Raw genomic sequence first — 13,063 nt, forward strand, 5'->3', positions numbered from 1 at the left:
CATGTCATTTATACTGATGGGAGGTTACAGAGCTATTTTGAAATAATTCAATATTGTCAGTTTATCTTTTAAAAACACTGTGGGAAAAAAACGTTTAACACTGATGGGAAATATCATCAGAATGTATAGAAAAAATCAAAGAAATATTCAGTTTACAAATTAAAGAAGCCTTTCAACATATTTAAATTAGACTATAATTTTTTTTTTTTGGTGGTGTTGGTATTAAAAACAACTATTCTCATGTAGGCCTAATTTGTTATCAAACAGAAGGGGAACTTTAGGAAGAAAACATTTTTAATAATTGCCCTTAATTACTAAAATATTTCAACTGTTATTGCATGGTGTGGTGGTATGTTCATAACCTCATTAATGTGGAAAGCCATGAAATGGGTAGAATAATAAAAATACAGAAAACTGTATTACTTGATATCTTGAACTTTGGGGAGGAGTTTTCTCTTGATTCCCAATGCTGTCTGTAATGCCATATAGAACATTTTTATTTTAACCTTTAAAGCTCTCTCCAGGCAGGTACCCAAGCATGTTACTGAAATAAATTTGAGCTTTCTCCTTCAGACAGACTTTGCAAATTCTTGTTACGTTAACAGGGAGCTTCCAAAAGTTTGGAAGTATTAAAAACTAACCGAAAGAGGACGTGCTTATGAAAATACATGGCTGTACCTATGTTTAGCTGGTCAGAGAAACACAAATCTGGGTGAGCCTGTGGGAGAATCAGCTTTCCTGCCTCTCTAACCCTGAGATGGGCTCCAGCTCTGAAATCCTCAGCTGGAGCTGAATTTTCCTGCCTGTTTTAAGCAGTTGAGACAGAAAGAAATCTCTAAACCAGGATTTATTTATTTATTTATTTATTTATTTATTTATTTATTTATTTTTCTTTTCCCCAGGAGTTTATTACTGATGCAACTCTAAGGGTGCCAAGCATGGGTTATTTAAATAGAGCTGCATTTGTCCTGTGACAGAGGGAGAACCTGGGTCTGGCTGTGAAGGGTTTGAGCTGAGCCACGGGTGCAGAAGAGACATTGTTGGTTAACATTCCCTAAGTTATTATCCTGAGTGGATTTGATTTAATGCTTACTTAGTGTTAAATGGGAGGAAGGTTGGAGATGGAGGATATATTTCAGTTTTTATCTTGTATTTTGTACTTTTTATAGCAGGCTTATGCATTTAGAGCCCTTCTTGACAGCTCTGCATGGTTGTTTTAAATCTGGTCTTTGCCCTCATCTGACACAAGCTGCTTGCTCTAAGAGACTTGTGTCTTATGCAAGCTGCAGGACAAATTCCTGCCCAAATTTCCTGCCCAAATTCCTGCCACATCAGCGGGATTCCTGTGTGAAGCACGCTGTCATGTTCTGCTCTAGGTGTGCTCGTGGGGCTGTTGAATGAAATTCTTTCTGACAGAAGAAAGTCATGGCCAAACAGCTCAACATGAGGGAAGAGGCCAATGAAAGAGCAAAGGCTGTTTTGGCAGGAAGCTTTGCTAAGAGCAGAAGAATTCCCCATGAAAACCTGTTCTCATTAAAATTCTGTATATTAGCATTCAACTGGAATAAAGCTGTAGAGTTGGAAGAAATTTCCTGGTTGTTAGACATAATTAATTAGTACCGGAACTTCTTTTAGATTGAGTGCAAAGGCCAGGGAGTGTTTTCTTTACTGGCAGCCTGGCAGCTCATGCTTCCAGTCACATTTTTCTGTGATCACACCAGAGGTTGATGCCCACAGCTCAGGAATGCAGAGGGAGAGCCCTTCCTGGGCATCCTTCTTCTCTTTGGTCTCCTCACACTGAATTTTATCTGTGCACATTTCTCAGTACTGGAGAAAATTCTTGAGGTGAAACTTTATCACAGCCAGTAACAATATTAAAAACAAACCTTCATGTGTTTGGAAGGAGACACGTGCTGGAAAGAAGGCAAGCACTCACCAGTGTGAGGAAACAGGGAGGAGGAGCAGATTAAAAAGAGAAGGCAGAATGCAGGGAGTGTTGGTAGAGCTGTGATAAATCCTCTGAATCCCAAATAATCACTGCTGCTCCGTTTTAGAAATTTGTCTGACATACAGACAGGAGTTTTGCAAAGTCCTTCACTCTTCCATGGGTAGTGGTGAAATCCATCCCAAGAATTCCATGTATTTCTTGTGGCACTCCTAGTGGGCACTGCAAGGAAGGTCTGGGGCTCAGTGAGACCTTTTTATGTCTGATTTCCATGGCTGCATTCAGGTCTGTGCTCTGGGCAGTGTTGGGCTCATCCTGGCTGCATAGTTTGGGGTTTTTTGGGATAAAAATGTCTCCTAAACCTTGTGAATGGCTGCTAAACCCTGTGAATGACTTGGCAGCACCCAGGGATTGGTTGATGGAGGGCAGCTGGTGGCACAGTCATCAACAGTCACTATTTATATCCATTTATCTCTATTAACAGATCATTTGTTCAAGCCTCTTCAACTTGATTTGGGTTGTGCTTCTACTTGGAACCCAGTTGTGAGCAGATACTGTTGATGTCTTTGGAGCTGTTAATACCTTAATGAGACAGAGATTTTAATGACCTTTTTTTTTTTTTTTTTTTTTTTAGAACCTTAAACTACTAATTTAAGATCAAAGGATGTGTTAATAGCAAGACCAATGCTTTTCACAGTAGTGACAGATGATGTTCCTGTTTATTTAGCAATACCAAAGGCAAATCACCCCAACAAACTGAAAGCTCTGATTATAAGATCTTATCAGAGTAATTTCCATTTTTCTGAGATCATACTACCAGTGGAAAGTGAATAGGGCTTTTTTTCTCATTTTCATAAGTCTGAAAAATACAGGGCACTAACTGCTTGCACAGGGCACTGCAGTCTTCTGGTGCCTGATAAGCCTGAACCTTGCCAAGAGGCAGCTATTGCTCTGTAATCTGCAATTTCCTATTTCTCCTCGGTTATCTGATATGGGAGGGATTTTTTTTCTTCAGAGCAGGGTGAAAGTTTTCACACTGGGTAGGTTTGGATAATTGTTTTTGGAGGTAACGACTTTGCGCAAAATGTTTTAGCAAAAGGAATTCTGTCATTTTCCTCCCCTTAGTTATCTATATGGAAAAGTGCTCTTGGATCTTACACAACAATCCTGTGTTCTGGATTTGTACTCAAATGGACCCTGACATGGAAATAGAAACATGAGTGGTGAATGATCTTCATCCTGTAAAAAACCTAAGCTGCTTCTGTAGGCTCTGAAAAATTCTTCATTATTTTCCTGACTTTCTCTGTCTACATAAGTAGAAAATAATTCCCTGAAACCTTGTGTGCAAAAGTTAAATCACCAAATGAAAAATGTTTTTTATTTCTCTCAAATGATCTCAAAAAGAAAGTAGAAATTATTTTATTATATCTATTTATTAAAATGCTTCATTCCAGAATTTAAAGAATTAGTTTATATCTCCTTAATCATTGTTTGGCAGAATTGAACACTGCTGCTAAAATTCTCCAGCTAAATAAAATTCACCAATGACTTTTGTTATCTTTAGGGTAAGAAGGCCTCTTAGTAAAGCTGATATTACAGCTGGGTCCCACTTTAGGAGGGCCCTAAACATGAACTTAAGTTTTTGACAAATCCTTTCCATCGATGTTTGATCAGTGCTGGGCTGTGACACAAAACTTTAAATAGCAGGAATCTGCCAAAAGGACATAATTAGCTGTTCTCATTCCCTTTGAAGCCTGTGCAGGTTTTGTTGATGTGTTGATGATGCAGGATCAGAACTTTCCATGTAAATTCTAATGGTGGTATTCAGTAGTGGATGGTGGTGATGCCACAGCTTTCATCATTATTTTCCTTAAAGATCTCCCTTTTTGATCTCTGTAAAACAGTGTGGTGTTATCCAATCTGTATTATACAGACGATGCTTTTTTACAGGGACATTTTATTTTGCTAATTATTGGCCATAAATGTCTGTAAACACACCCCCATATTTACATTTTTTGCAGGTATTATTGACAGCACACAGGTGGAACAGAGGCAGGTGGTCGCTGTGACTGGGGATGGAACCAACGATGGACCAGCACTTAAAAAAGCTGATGTTGGATTTGCAATGGTATAATCTTGATGTTTGTGCCATTATGAATTTGCTGTAAGGGCTTTTCCATTCATTAAATGTGTAGTTGCTTAGTTATTACTTGTCAGTGAAGGAATATATTGGTGGGAACACATTATGTAGACTCATAATCCTTTAATTCACTTGGATTCACTGGCACTGCTTGTTTTGATAATTCTTCAGGAGTTTGTCTAATTAATTATTGGCTTTATGCAGAATCCTGTGCCCATGTGTAAAAATGAACTTTTTCTTCATAACACTGGAGTTCTTTTTTGCTGTGGTAAAATCCACCACTAACTTGAAAGGTGTCTTCTATGCATACTCTGGCTATATATAAAGACGCATAATTCTCATTTTTGTTAGCAATTCTGTTCATGGATAATAACAACCCATCATCAATGACAAAAATAACTCAGACAATCAGCAGTCCTTAAGCTGATAAAATACTCAAAGCCATCACCATATGAATTCCTCTGCTCTCTCTCAGTTCCCTTTTCTGTGGCCTAATTCACTTCAAAACCAGGCCGAATTAGCAAAGTTCCAAGAAATATAAAAAGCTGTAGGCTTTGACTAGGAAGATTTGTGCTGTCCAGCAGGGAATTTCATTCCCAACCCCTTTCCCCAGGGCATCGCTGGCACAGATGTGGCCAAGGAGGCCTCGGACATCATCCTGACGGACGACAACTTCAGCAGCATCGTCAAGGCCGTCATGTGGGGCCGCAACGTCTACGACAGCATCTCCAAGTTCCTGCAGTTCCAGCTCACTGTCAACATTGTGGCTGTCATTGTGGCCTTCACCGGCGCCTGCATCACCCAGGTGAGCCATTCCTGCTGGGATCCTGCTGAAATCCTGGGATCCTCCAGAGACCCACTCGCTCCCAGCGGATGGGGCCTTGCGTTTGATTCCCGCTTGGCACGCAGCAAGTAAACTGATACCTTTTCCTTGGTCCTAAAATGAAGAGTTAGACACGGTTAAGGGATAAAAGGTTTTTACCTTGGTATTAATAAGGATTTTTATGGAATTTAATTAGGACTTTTTTATACTTCACTAAGGTGGAGCACGCTGAAATGCGTGCACACAATGGATTGTGTATACAATTTTATAGACCTTGCAAGTTAGCATATCTAGCAAAGATGCCCCAGTGAGATGCTTGAATGAACAGCGTGACATCTTTTTATCTTGAAGTATTTTTTCCTGGATGGGCTTAATCTTGGTTTACAGGATGTCTTTTAGAGGGGACCTTGGTTTTTCAAGATAGCGTAGGGCTTTCTGGCCTCAAACTGCAAGGCCATTAGGATGTTTAGTTTTCTGGCTTAACAGAATATCAGGGCTATGTTAAGTTATCATACTTAAGGAACTACAAGCATGCATGCTAAGGGCACTGAGAATACATAAAAGATATGTAAAAGAAAAGGCAAAAAATTGTCATGGCATCAAAACCTTTGGAAATTCTCCTGAGCATTCCAAGGACCAGGCTGCTGAAGGTTAAAGAGCTGCTGACGTCAAGCTGGATTAATCCGTTCTTTTTCCCAAAGGAACTCGCTTTTAGGAGTTGTCATCCCTGTGCTGTGGTGGTCAAACAGAAAACTCCATAGATAGGGAAAGGAACAGGTTATGTGAATTTGCCTTTTCCTCTCAGAATACTTCACTAATAAATACATTTTTTTTTAATGCATTATGGAATGAGGTTGTGTTCAAGACAGCAATGCTGACACATTGAAGTAACCCTAATCTTTTTGACTGATAAAATTATTTTGTTGCTTTCAGGCAGTTATTTTTAATTTCATATGCAGATGACAAACCAATTAAATGACACATGGAGTTGGACTTAGACCTCTCTTTCTTCCACTCCATTAATCCCTCAGTGCAATCCTGGTTCACATGAAACATGTCCAGGTCATTTTCAAGAAGTATATCTCAAAGCAAACATGTTTTTTTCTCAAATTGCAAATTTTCCTCTAGAGAGTAAACAGGATATATGCAGTACAGCGTAAGGTTTTTGTTTTAAAGAGAAAATAACAAAATGTGGGGTTTAGTTCTGTCAGTCCCTAAAATAATGTAAATTTTAGATGCTGCAGACAGGAGTTGTCACAAAATGCCTCCCTGGATGGGTATGCACTGTGGGAAAGCTGATGCTTCCCTCATGGTGCATCTCCCAGGTGCCCATACCTGTTTCAGCAGGTACATTTCAGCCCAGACACACCTGAGCAAAGCAATGAATAAGTCATCAGCTCTGCTCCAGGCTAAACTTACATTGGAATCGTGGAATTGATCCTTGCAACCAGAAACCCAGGAACCTTAACAAACCCACAAGGTCAAACTTCTCCTGTGCCCTGGCTGACATTCAGAGGCCTTGGTGGTCCCTCGTCACCACTGAGCCTGTGCTGAGGGACAGAATTTGTGGTGTTGCAGCAAAGCTGGATGAATTTCCCTTTGGAAATATTTTCCAGCATATTGAGAAAATGTCCAGCTGTGAAATGGTTGCTGCTGGTAACACAGGAATAAGGAGTAAAACTCTGAGGTTTTTACAAGCGGTACAAAACCATCCAGAACAAGGCGCTGACAGCAGGGTGATGACAGCACCATCACTGGAACTGATTTTATTGACAATCAGTGTCTGACTATAAATACTTGTCTAAGGTGAAAATTCATGGTCAATGCCTAGCATTTCTTCAGTTGTTTTGTGAAAGCATGAAGGGAAACTCATTCCAGTTGTTAACCAAATAGTTTTTCATCCCTGAAGAGGTTAAACATTGCTGGATCAGTGCAAGGACTATTTTAAATCAAGTCTGAGTGGATGTGAAGTGCATTATCAGTACAAGCATATCCCCCTTTTTAATTTTGGAGCTTTTTTCATCCTTTGAATCACTCCTTTGGCTTCTAGAAGGATTTGGATCATGCCCAGTGCATTTCTCTTGCCCCAGAGGTCTGTGAGCCCATCCTTGGGCCTGTTTCCCTGCTCACAGGTTTTAGTGGGCAACTCCTGGAGCTCCTGGGTTGCTTTGCCAGCAGATTCTTGTGCAATTCTTTAATCTGGCAGTAAAGATGCAAGCCCAAAGGAAAGGTGTGGGAGAAGCTGAAGTGGAAATGGAAGCAGAAAGGCAGCAGTTCTGTCCTTTGCCACTGTTTAGGCTCAGAGTGAATAATCTCGAGCTGCTCCCGGTTCTGTCTCATTCAAGAAGGATTTTGCCTCACAAATGCACATTATTGTGTTAGGCTTTGACTCCAGCCAGCCAAAGGACATTCTGTTTGGCTTGAAAGCTTTGCTAAAAATTGCACTTGGGAACAGGCTGTACCCTCTGGTTGCTATGAAAATAGCTCCAGCACAAAGTGCAGGACTCTACCAAAAAAAACTTGCCTACAGCAGTCTAGGTGCACACATGTACATCCAAATCTGCAGAACTGTGCACAGGTCTGACTGAAAGATTTTGACTAAAATGTTTTAGTCTTTAACAAACAAACGGAGCTTAAGTCTATAGTTTTCAAAAGGCAGCACAGGTTCTTGTGACCTTCAAAATGAACACGAACAAAATCCACACTGGACTGAGTTTTCCTTTGATTTAGGTGGTCAGTTTGGCTTTCTCTGGTGCACAGAATATAATTTCAGTCCATCACTAATATTCAGGTTAATTAACATTACACAGGCTCTCCTTTTGGTGACGTTTCATATCTAGAATGAGAAAAATTCTCACTAGGAAGTAACATTTGTTCTGTTCTCATGCCACCTCTCAAATAATCTGTTCTGCGGTTTGGAACCAGCAAACTGGGATGCTTCAGGAGGAAGCTGCCTTTACACTCACCCACTCTTTTTGGTTTGTGCTTAAAGGAAGTACAAAGACAATAAAATCTTTGCTTAGACTAATCTTTTTTTTAGCACTTGGCCTGTGCTTCGCAACTTAATGGGCTTAATTTTATTCAGTCTTGATGCTGCAATTTCTCTGGTGTACATGTAAATATGAGGACGTGGTCATCTCCCTGCAGGACTCCAAGTGAAATCACCACAATTCTATATTAATGAATTAATTGATGACTGTGTGAGTGTGGTGGGAGTGAAGCCAGCCCTCCAAGGGGTGCCCAGAGAGTGCATTGCTCATGCAGGAGATTATTTATTTGGTCCAGAACACCTTGGGAGGCCCATGGAGAGGTTTAGGAAAAACATCAGGCAGAGCCTGGGACCATTAATGGCCATTTTAATAATCTGCTGCTTTTTTCCTCAAATGGATTAATGAAGTGAGGGTCCTTGCCAATTCCACTTCAGAGAACTGCTGTTTAGTTTAATTCTGTTAATTTTAAGCAAATATAATTTTATTTTTCATCTACCCAATGCCTGCTTCAAGAAGATGCTGCTGTTAGAGAATATCTACCATATCTAGGATTTCTGTTTTGTCCTGGCTTGCTGTTTCAGCAGATAGTGATATGTACAAAGTGTCTGTGACCCTCTGCGCTGCTCCAGTGCCAGATAAAGCTCATGCAGGACAACCAGTGGGCTGTCAAAAACTTACTATACACAGGACCAATGCCAGTGGTTGTTCCTCTTGTCTCCCCAGCTCTCAGCACGAAGTCATGTTAAGGTGACAGCAGCCATATTCTAAGCAGCATAAGAATTACAGATCCAGTGTCACCTGCTGACAAGCTTAGCACAGCTGCTGCCACGGCCACCCCTCCAAGGGATCTCACTTACACGGGGCCCTGTTTCAGTTTACAGCAGCTCAGTCTATGAGCCACAAGATCTGAATTTTCAGCTAATAATGAACTTCTGTGTTGTGAGTCTGTAATTATGTAAGACGCTCTGAGATCTGGGTCATCCAGGAGAACAGAGCTTGGAGAAATCTCTGGTGGGAAGCTGACTCAGGAGCCCTCAGTATGGGGTGCAGGGGCAGGCTGACCTGAAAAAGAGACTGGACAGAGCTGGAGAATAAACTAGATATTTATTGAAAAGCCTTTAGGATACACCTTGGGCAGGACAAGAGCCTGGCCAGGGCTGTACCCAAGGTGAACACAAAATGGTCACAAAATGGACAAACGGTCATGAGGTCTCACACTTTTTAAAGTTTTGGTCCATTTGCATATTGGGGTTTAATTGTCCAATTCCAGCTCCAGGCTGTGAGGTCCCATCCTTCTTGTTCCTCCCTCCAGCCACCCTTGTTTGTGCTTTTGGGCCCTGAAAGTTGTCCTTGGTGTCCAGCAGGAAAAGAATTTGTTTTATGTCCCTGCTGTGTGCAGAGAGCTGAGTGACCCTGAATGTGAGCTCAGAACTGCACCCTGGGCAGCACAGAATCTGAAAAACATGAAAGCTCAAATATAAGGCATCAGTTTTAGCTCTGTATCTCTGTGTGCACAGACCCTGGAGGAGTTCACACCTCTGGTTTCTCCCAGAGATGTTTGTGTGGCTCAGTGCAGCTGAGCTGGGCTCATTAACCTTATAAATAAACCTCATTCAGTTTCCTCTTGCTGCCTTCCCTATGGTGCCCATTGCACACTTTTAGTGTGATCAAGGTGTGGGGGTCTTGACCAGTTCGTGCAGAATTGTCCTTCCTCTTCTGCAGTCACTGCCTCAGCTTAAATCCATCATTTGTTTTTCCAGTGGATTTATGAGTTACAAACTTTTACATTCTGACTTCATTGTCTGAATAACAGTTTTGCAGAGCCCCTGACTGATTCAGTGAGGGTGGTTCTTTGGAGCTCTGCCTACGATCCCTGTGAGTTTTGTGCTTGCAGTGAGTCACTGCTCCACATCTCTGGGTGTCCTATAGAGCTCTGTATGGGCTCAGCCTGCCCCCTGTCCCCCACAGCACCCAGAGGATATCAGCTCGCTGCGGTTGGAGCTGTTCAAAGTGATCTGGGTAAGAACGAAATGAAGATTTTAAAATGCAGCTCAGTCAAATGGAAACAGTTTTTTTACTGGAGCCATGAAGCAAGCAGGTTTCTCTCCGTGACAGATTCGGTCTGTGGCTCTAACTGTTGAGGCAATTGTAACTCTTCAAAAAGGTTGCACCGAGGAAAAGGAAGACAAAGGCTGTGTTTTAACATTTTACATTCAAATTATTATTCTTGAACTTTGAGAGAGACTTAATGTTTTAGCAGACATTAGGAGCTGAAAACAGTGACTCCATAGGACCTTATGTTTGGAAAATTAAATGTTAATTAAAAGGCACTGTAGTAATGAACTCCTGCATGAATCACTGATTGTTTTTACAGATCTTGTTCAAAAAAATGAGGATGATCTATACTTACATATATAAGGCAGTAATTTACATGGTTATAATGTTTTACTGCAGAACTGTACTTGACAAATCTAAAATAAGAGCACTGGCAAACTTGAAAAACCTGTAATATAAAATCAAAGTCTGTGCTGTTTAGCTTTGTTTTGGCAAGGCATGGGAATGGAATTGAGGTTGCCACTTCATACAATTAGCAGACAGTGTGATCTAGCAGCACAGTGGCTTTTTTTTGCATTAATGTATAAAAAGGTAACTCCTAGAAATGTTCATTTTTATGAATCCCTGCGTGTGTTCTCTGGCAAACGGGAGTAAAGAGGTAAGGGTGAAAATACCTTTTTGTCCCCTTGCAGCTTGTCATCTAAATCAAAAGTAACAAGCTCTAAAATTTGTGAGGCTCTGCATGTCACAAAAGATTTGTAGTTTATTTCCAGCCTTTGGCAATTTGTACTTTTAAGTGTTTCCAAGATGAAGTGTAACATCACTTGATTTAAGGGACATTTTCCTTTTACCTCTAGGCCAAGGCTAACCTATTCCAAGGTCGAGTGAAAGGAATTTGATGAATAAGTGGTGATTTTGGGTGGTTCACCTCCCCAAAGTTTTCAGAGAATGAATTAAGAACAATTGGTTGGTCAGTTAGTGGCTAAAACAGTGAAAAGAAGGTTGATTTGCATCCCACTTGCACAAGTGACTAAAATCTGCGGTGGAAGCCTGAGCCCCTTAGCTGATATGTATTTTCCTGAGTTTCCACCAACTAATCAGAAATCAGATGGAGTTGCAGTGGCAATTTCATTCCACTCTCTGCCCAGACTAATGTGTATTTAATGTTTTGGCTTCAGCCTCGAATGAGCTCACACTCGACTGAGCAGTGTAGCACTGCCAATAATAGATAATTATTAGGGGCACCACAGGCACCCAAGGTGATTGGCAGTGTAAAATGGTGACAAAGTGTTGTTGCCAAAACCGATGACTGCCAATTACAGTTGTGTGATTTAGAGACTGAAATAACCTGCCTTTTCCGTTCTGCTGGGAATATGGCAGGTCCTGATAGACACCTAAATCTCTGACTCTATCTATTAAATGTGATAGGGAAATTTGGTTTTATTGACAGAGAATTTAGTGCGCAAAGTGGAAATTCAGTTATTGTAACAGATCAAAGCAGAGAATGTTGCTCAAACTTACTAATGAGACAGGCAAAAATATGACAAGGAAAAGTCTTCAGCAGAAAAGATGTTTTCATTTTTATCTCTGTCCCATCGAGGGTCTGTGGGCCCCAGCCACAAACTGCTTTTTACTGCAATTGCTCTCTATGTTGGAGCCAGTAGTGTTAATAAAAATGGATGAAGTCTCGATTTGGAATGAAGTTTGTCATGATCCGTTTTAGTTTTTTATCCACCTCTAAAAACAAAGAACATTTCCTGTTTCTGCAGCTGCATTTCAAATGAGTGAGCTGAGCTCTCCAGATAAGCCCAGTTAATGCAACTCATAACCAAGAGGTCATCAGTCTATTAATGCTGGTTGTCCTCCTCGCCGTGATGAACCCAGCCTGTAAGACTTAGAAACAGGAGGTTGCTTTTCTCCATCCCTTTGAATAAGCCAAAAGTTTTTTGTGTTTTTTTTTTTTTTAAATAATAAATGAAATGCATCAAAATCTGTATAAATGTGTTAAAAATGTGTTTTTAAGAGGAAATAATACTTTATCTCAAGGGAGCGTTGTAATCTAAACCAGATGCTCAAGAGACCAAAGCACTTACCCTGCTTTTCTATCAGTCCTTGGGATACTCAATGCATATTGGCCCTTGTTCTTTTATGGTATTTCATTAAAACTGAATATTTAACCCTTTGAAAAAATGGGCAGAGTTCTCAGGGAGTTTTGAGTTTTGTTTGCTTTGCTTTGGTTTGTATCCTGTTCTCTACTTTTTCTTTTTTTTTTTTTTTTTTTTTGCTTTGCTTCTGCAGCACCATGGTAATGAAATACATAAAAATAGTGCTCCCTCTTCCAGCTTTCACACAGCAGAGTAACTCAATTTCACAACGAAATTTGTCATGTTTTTGCCTTATTACTTTGGTGATTCTTTTTTATCTGATAAAAATGGTCTGTTTGGAACAGGAAGCAGCCCTTGCTAATGCCTGTTTTATACAGAGTCTAAAGACACAGGAGGTTGTTTTTTCTTGTTTTCATCCCCTGGGTCCTTGAAACATCTCTCTCCTCACAGCTGCCCCAATGAGTTACACATCAAAACCTGGTAAGAGTTGTCCCAACATCCTCCTGAGGTCTGTGTACTTTGCTTTATTTAGTTAATTTTGGGGTTTTTAAGCATGACCTAAAGTCCTCTGTATTATGAACAGTTTACGGGATTGTGTGAGGAAAGAGCTCCTTCTAGTGACTGGAGAGCTGCTTCAGAAACCACAGCCTGCATCCAATACCAATATTTGGTGTTTTTCATTCCATTTCATAGTTCCAAATATGCTTTCCTTTTACTAGTAATATAACAGGTTGTCTTGCTTTTGCACATTTGATATAGATTACTAAGTTCCAGATTATTTTTTTATCAAAATATCAGGCTTTTAAAAAGTATTATTATTTTGTCACTACTGTTAAAGACCTTAGTTAAGTGTAATGTATCAAGATGTCACCGTAATTGTTCCATAATTTTTTAATAATTTCAAGCTGTCTCTGGGGGAAAAAAAAAAAAAAAAAAAAAAATTAAAAAAATTCTTCCAAGAGAGAAACTTGGATTCTCTAATTATATCTAAATTCAGCTGAAAAT

General features: G+C 40.2%; 1 protein-coding gene across 9 annotated transcripts in view; it reads left to right on the top strand.

The window, feature by feature from the left end:
- The window catches only part of ATP2B2 (ATPase plasma membrane Ca2+ transporting 2), a 393,065-nt gene that overhangs the window by 350,433 nt on the left and 29,569 nt on the right, over window positions 1-13,063 (top strand). For all 9 annotated transcript variants that reach the window (XM_040076442.2, XM_058422233.1, XM_058422234.1 and 6 more), the window contains 2 exons: window positions 3,967-4,073; window positions 4,699-4,890. In XM_040076442.2, the coding sequence (XP_039932376.1) occupies window positions 3,967-4,073; window positions 4,699-4,890 (299 nt within the window). The remainder of the gene's footprint in view (window positions 1-3,966; window positions 4,074-4,698; window positions 4,891-13,063) is intronic.

The sequence above is a fragment of the Hirundo rustica genome, chromosome 12 (genome assembly GCF_015227805.2).
Source record: "Hirundo rustica isolate bHirRus1 chromosome 12, bHirRus1.pri.v3, whole genome shotgun sequence".
Lineage (NCBI taxonomy): Eukaryota > Metazoa > Chordata > Aves > Passeriformes > Hirundinidae > Hirundo > Hirundo rustica.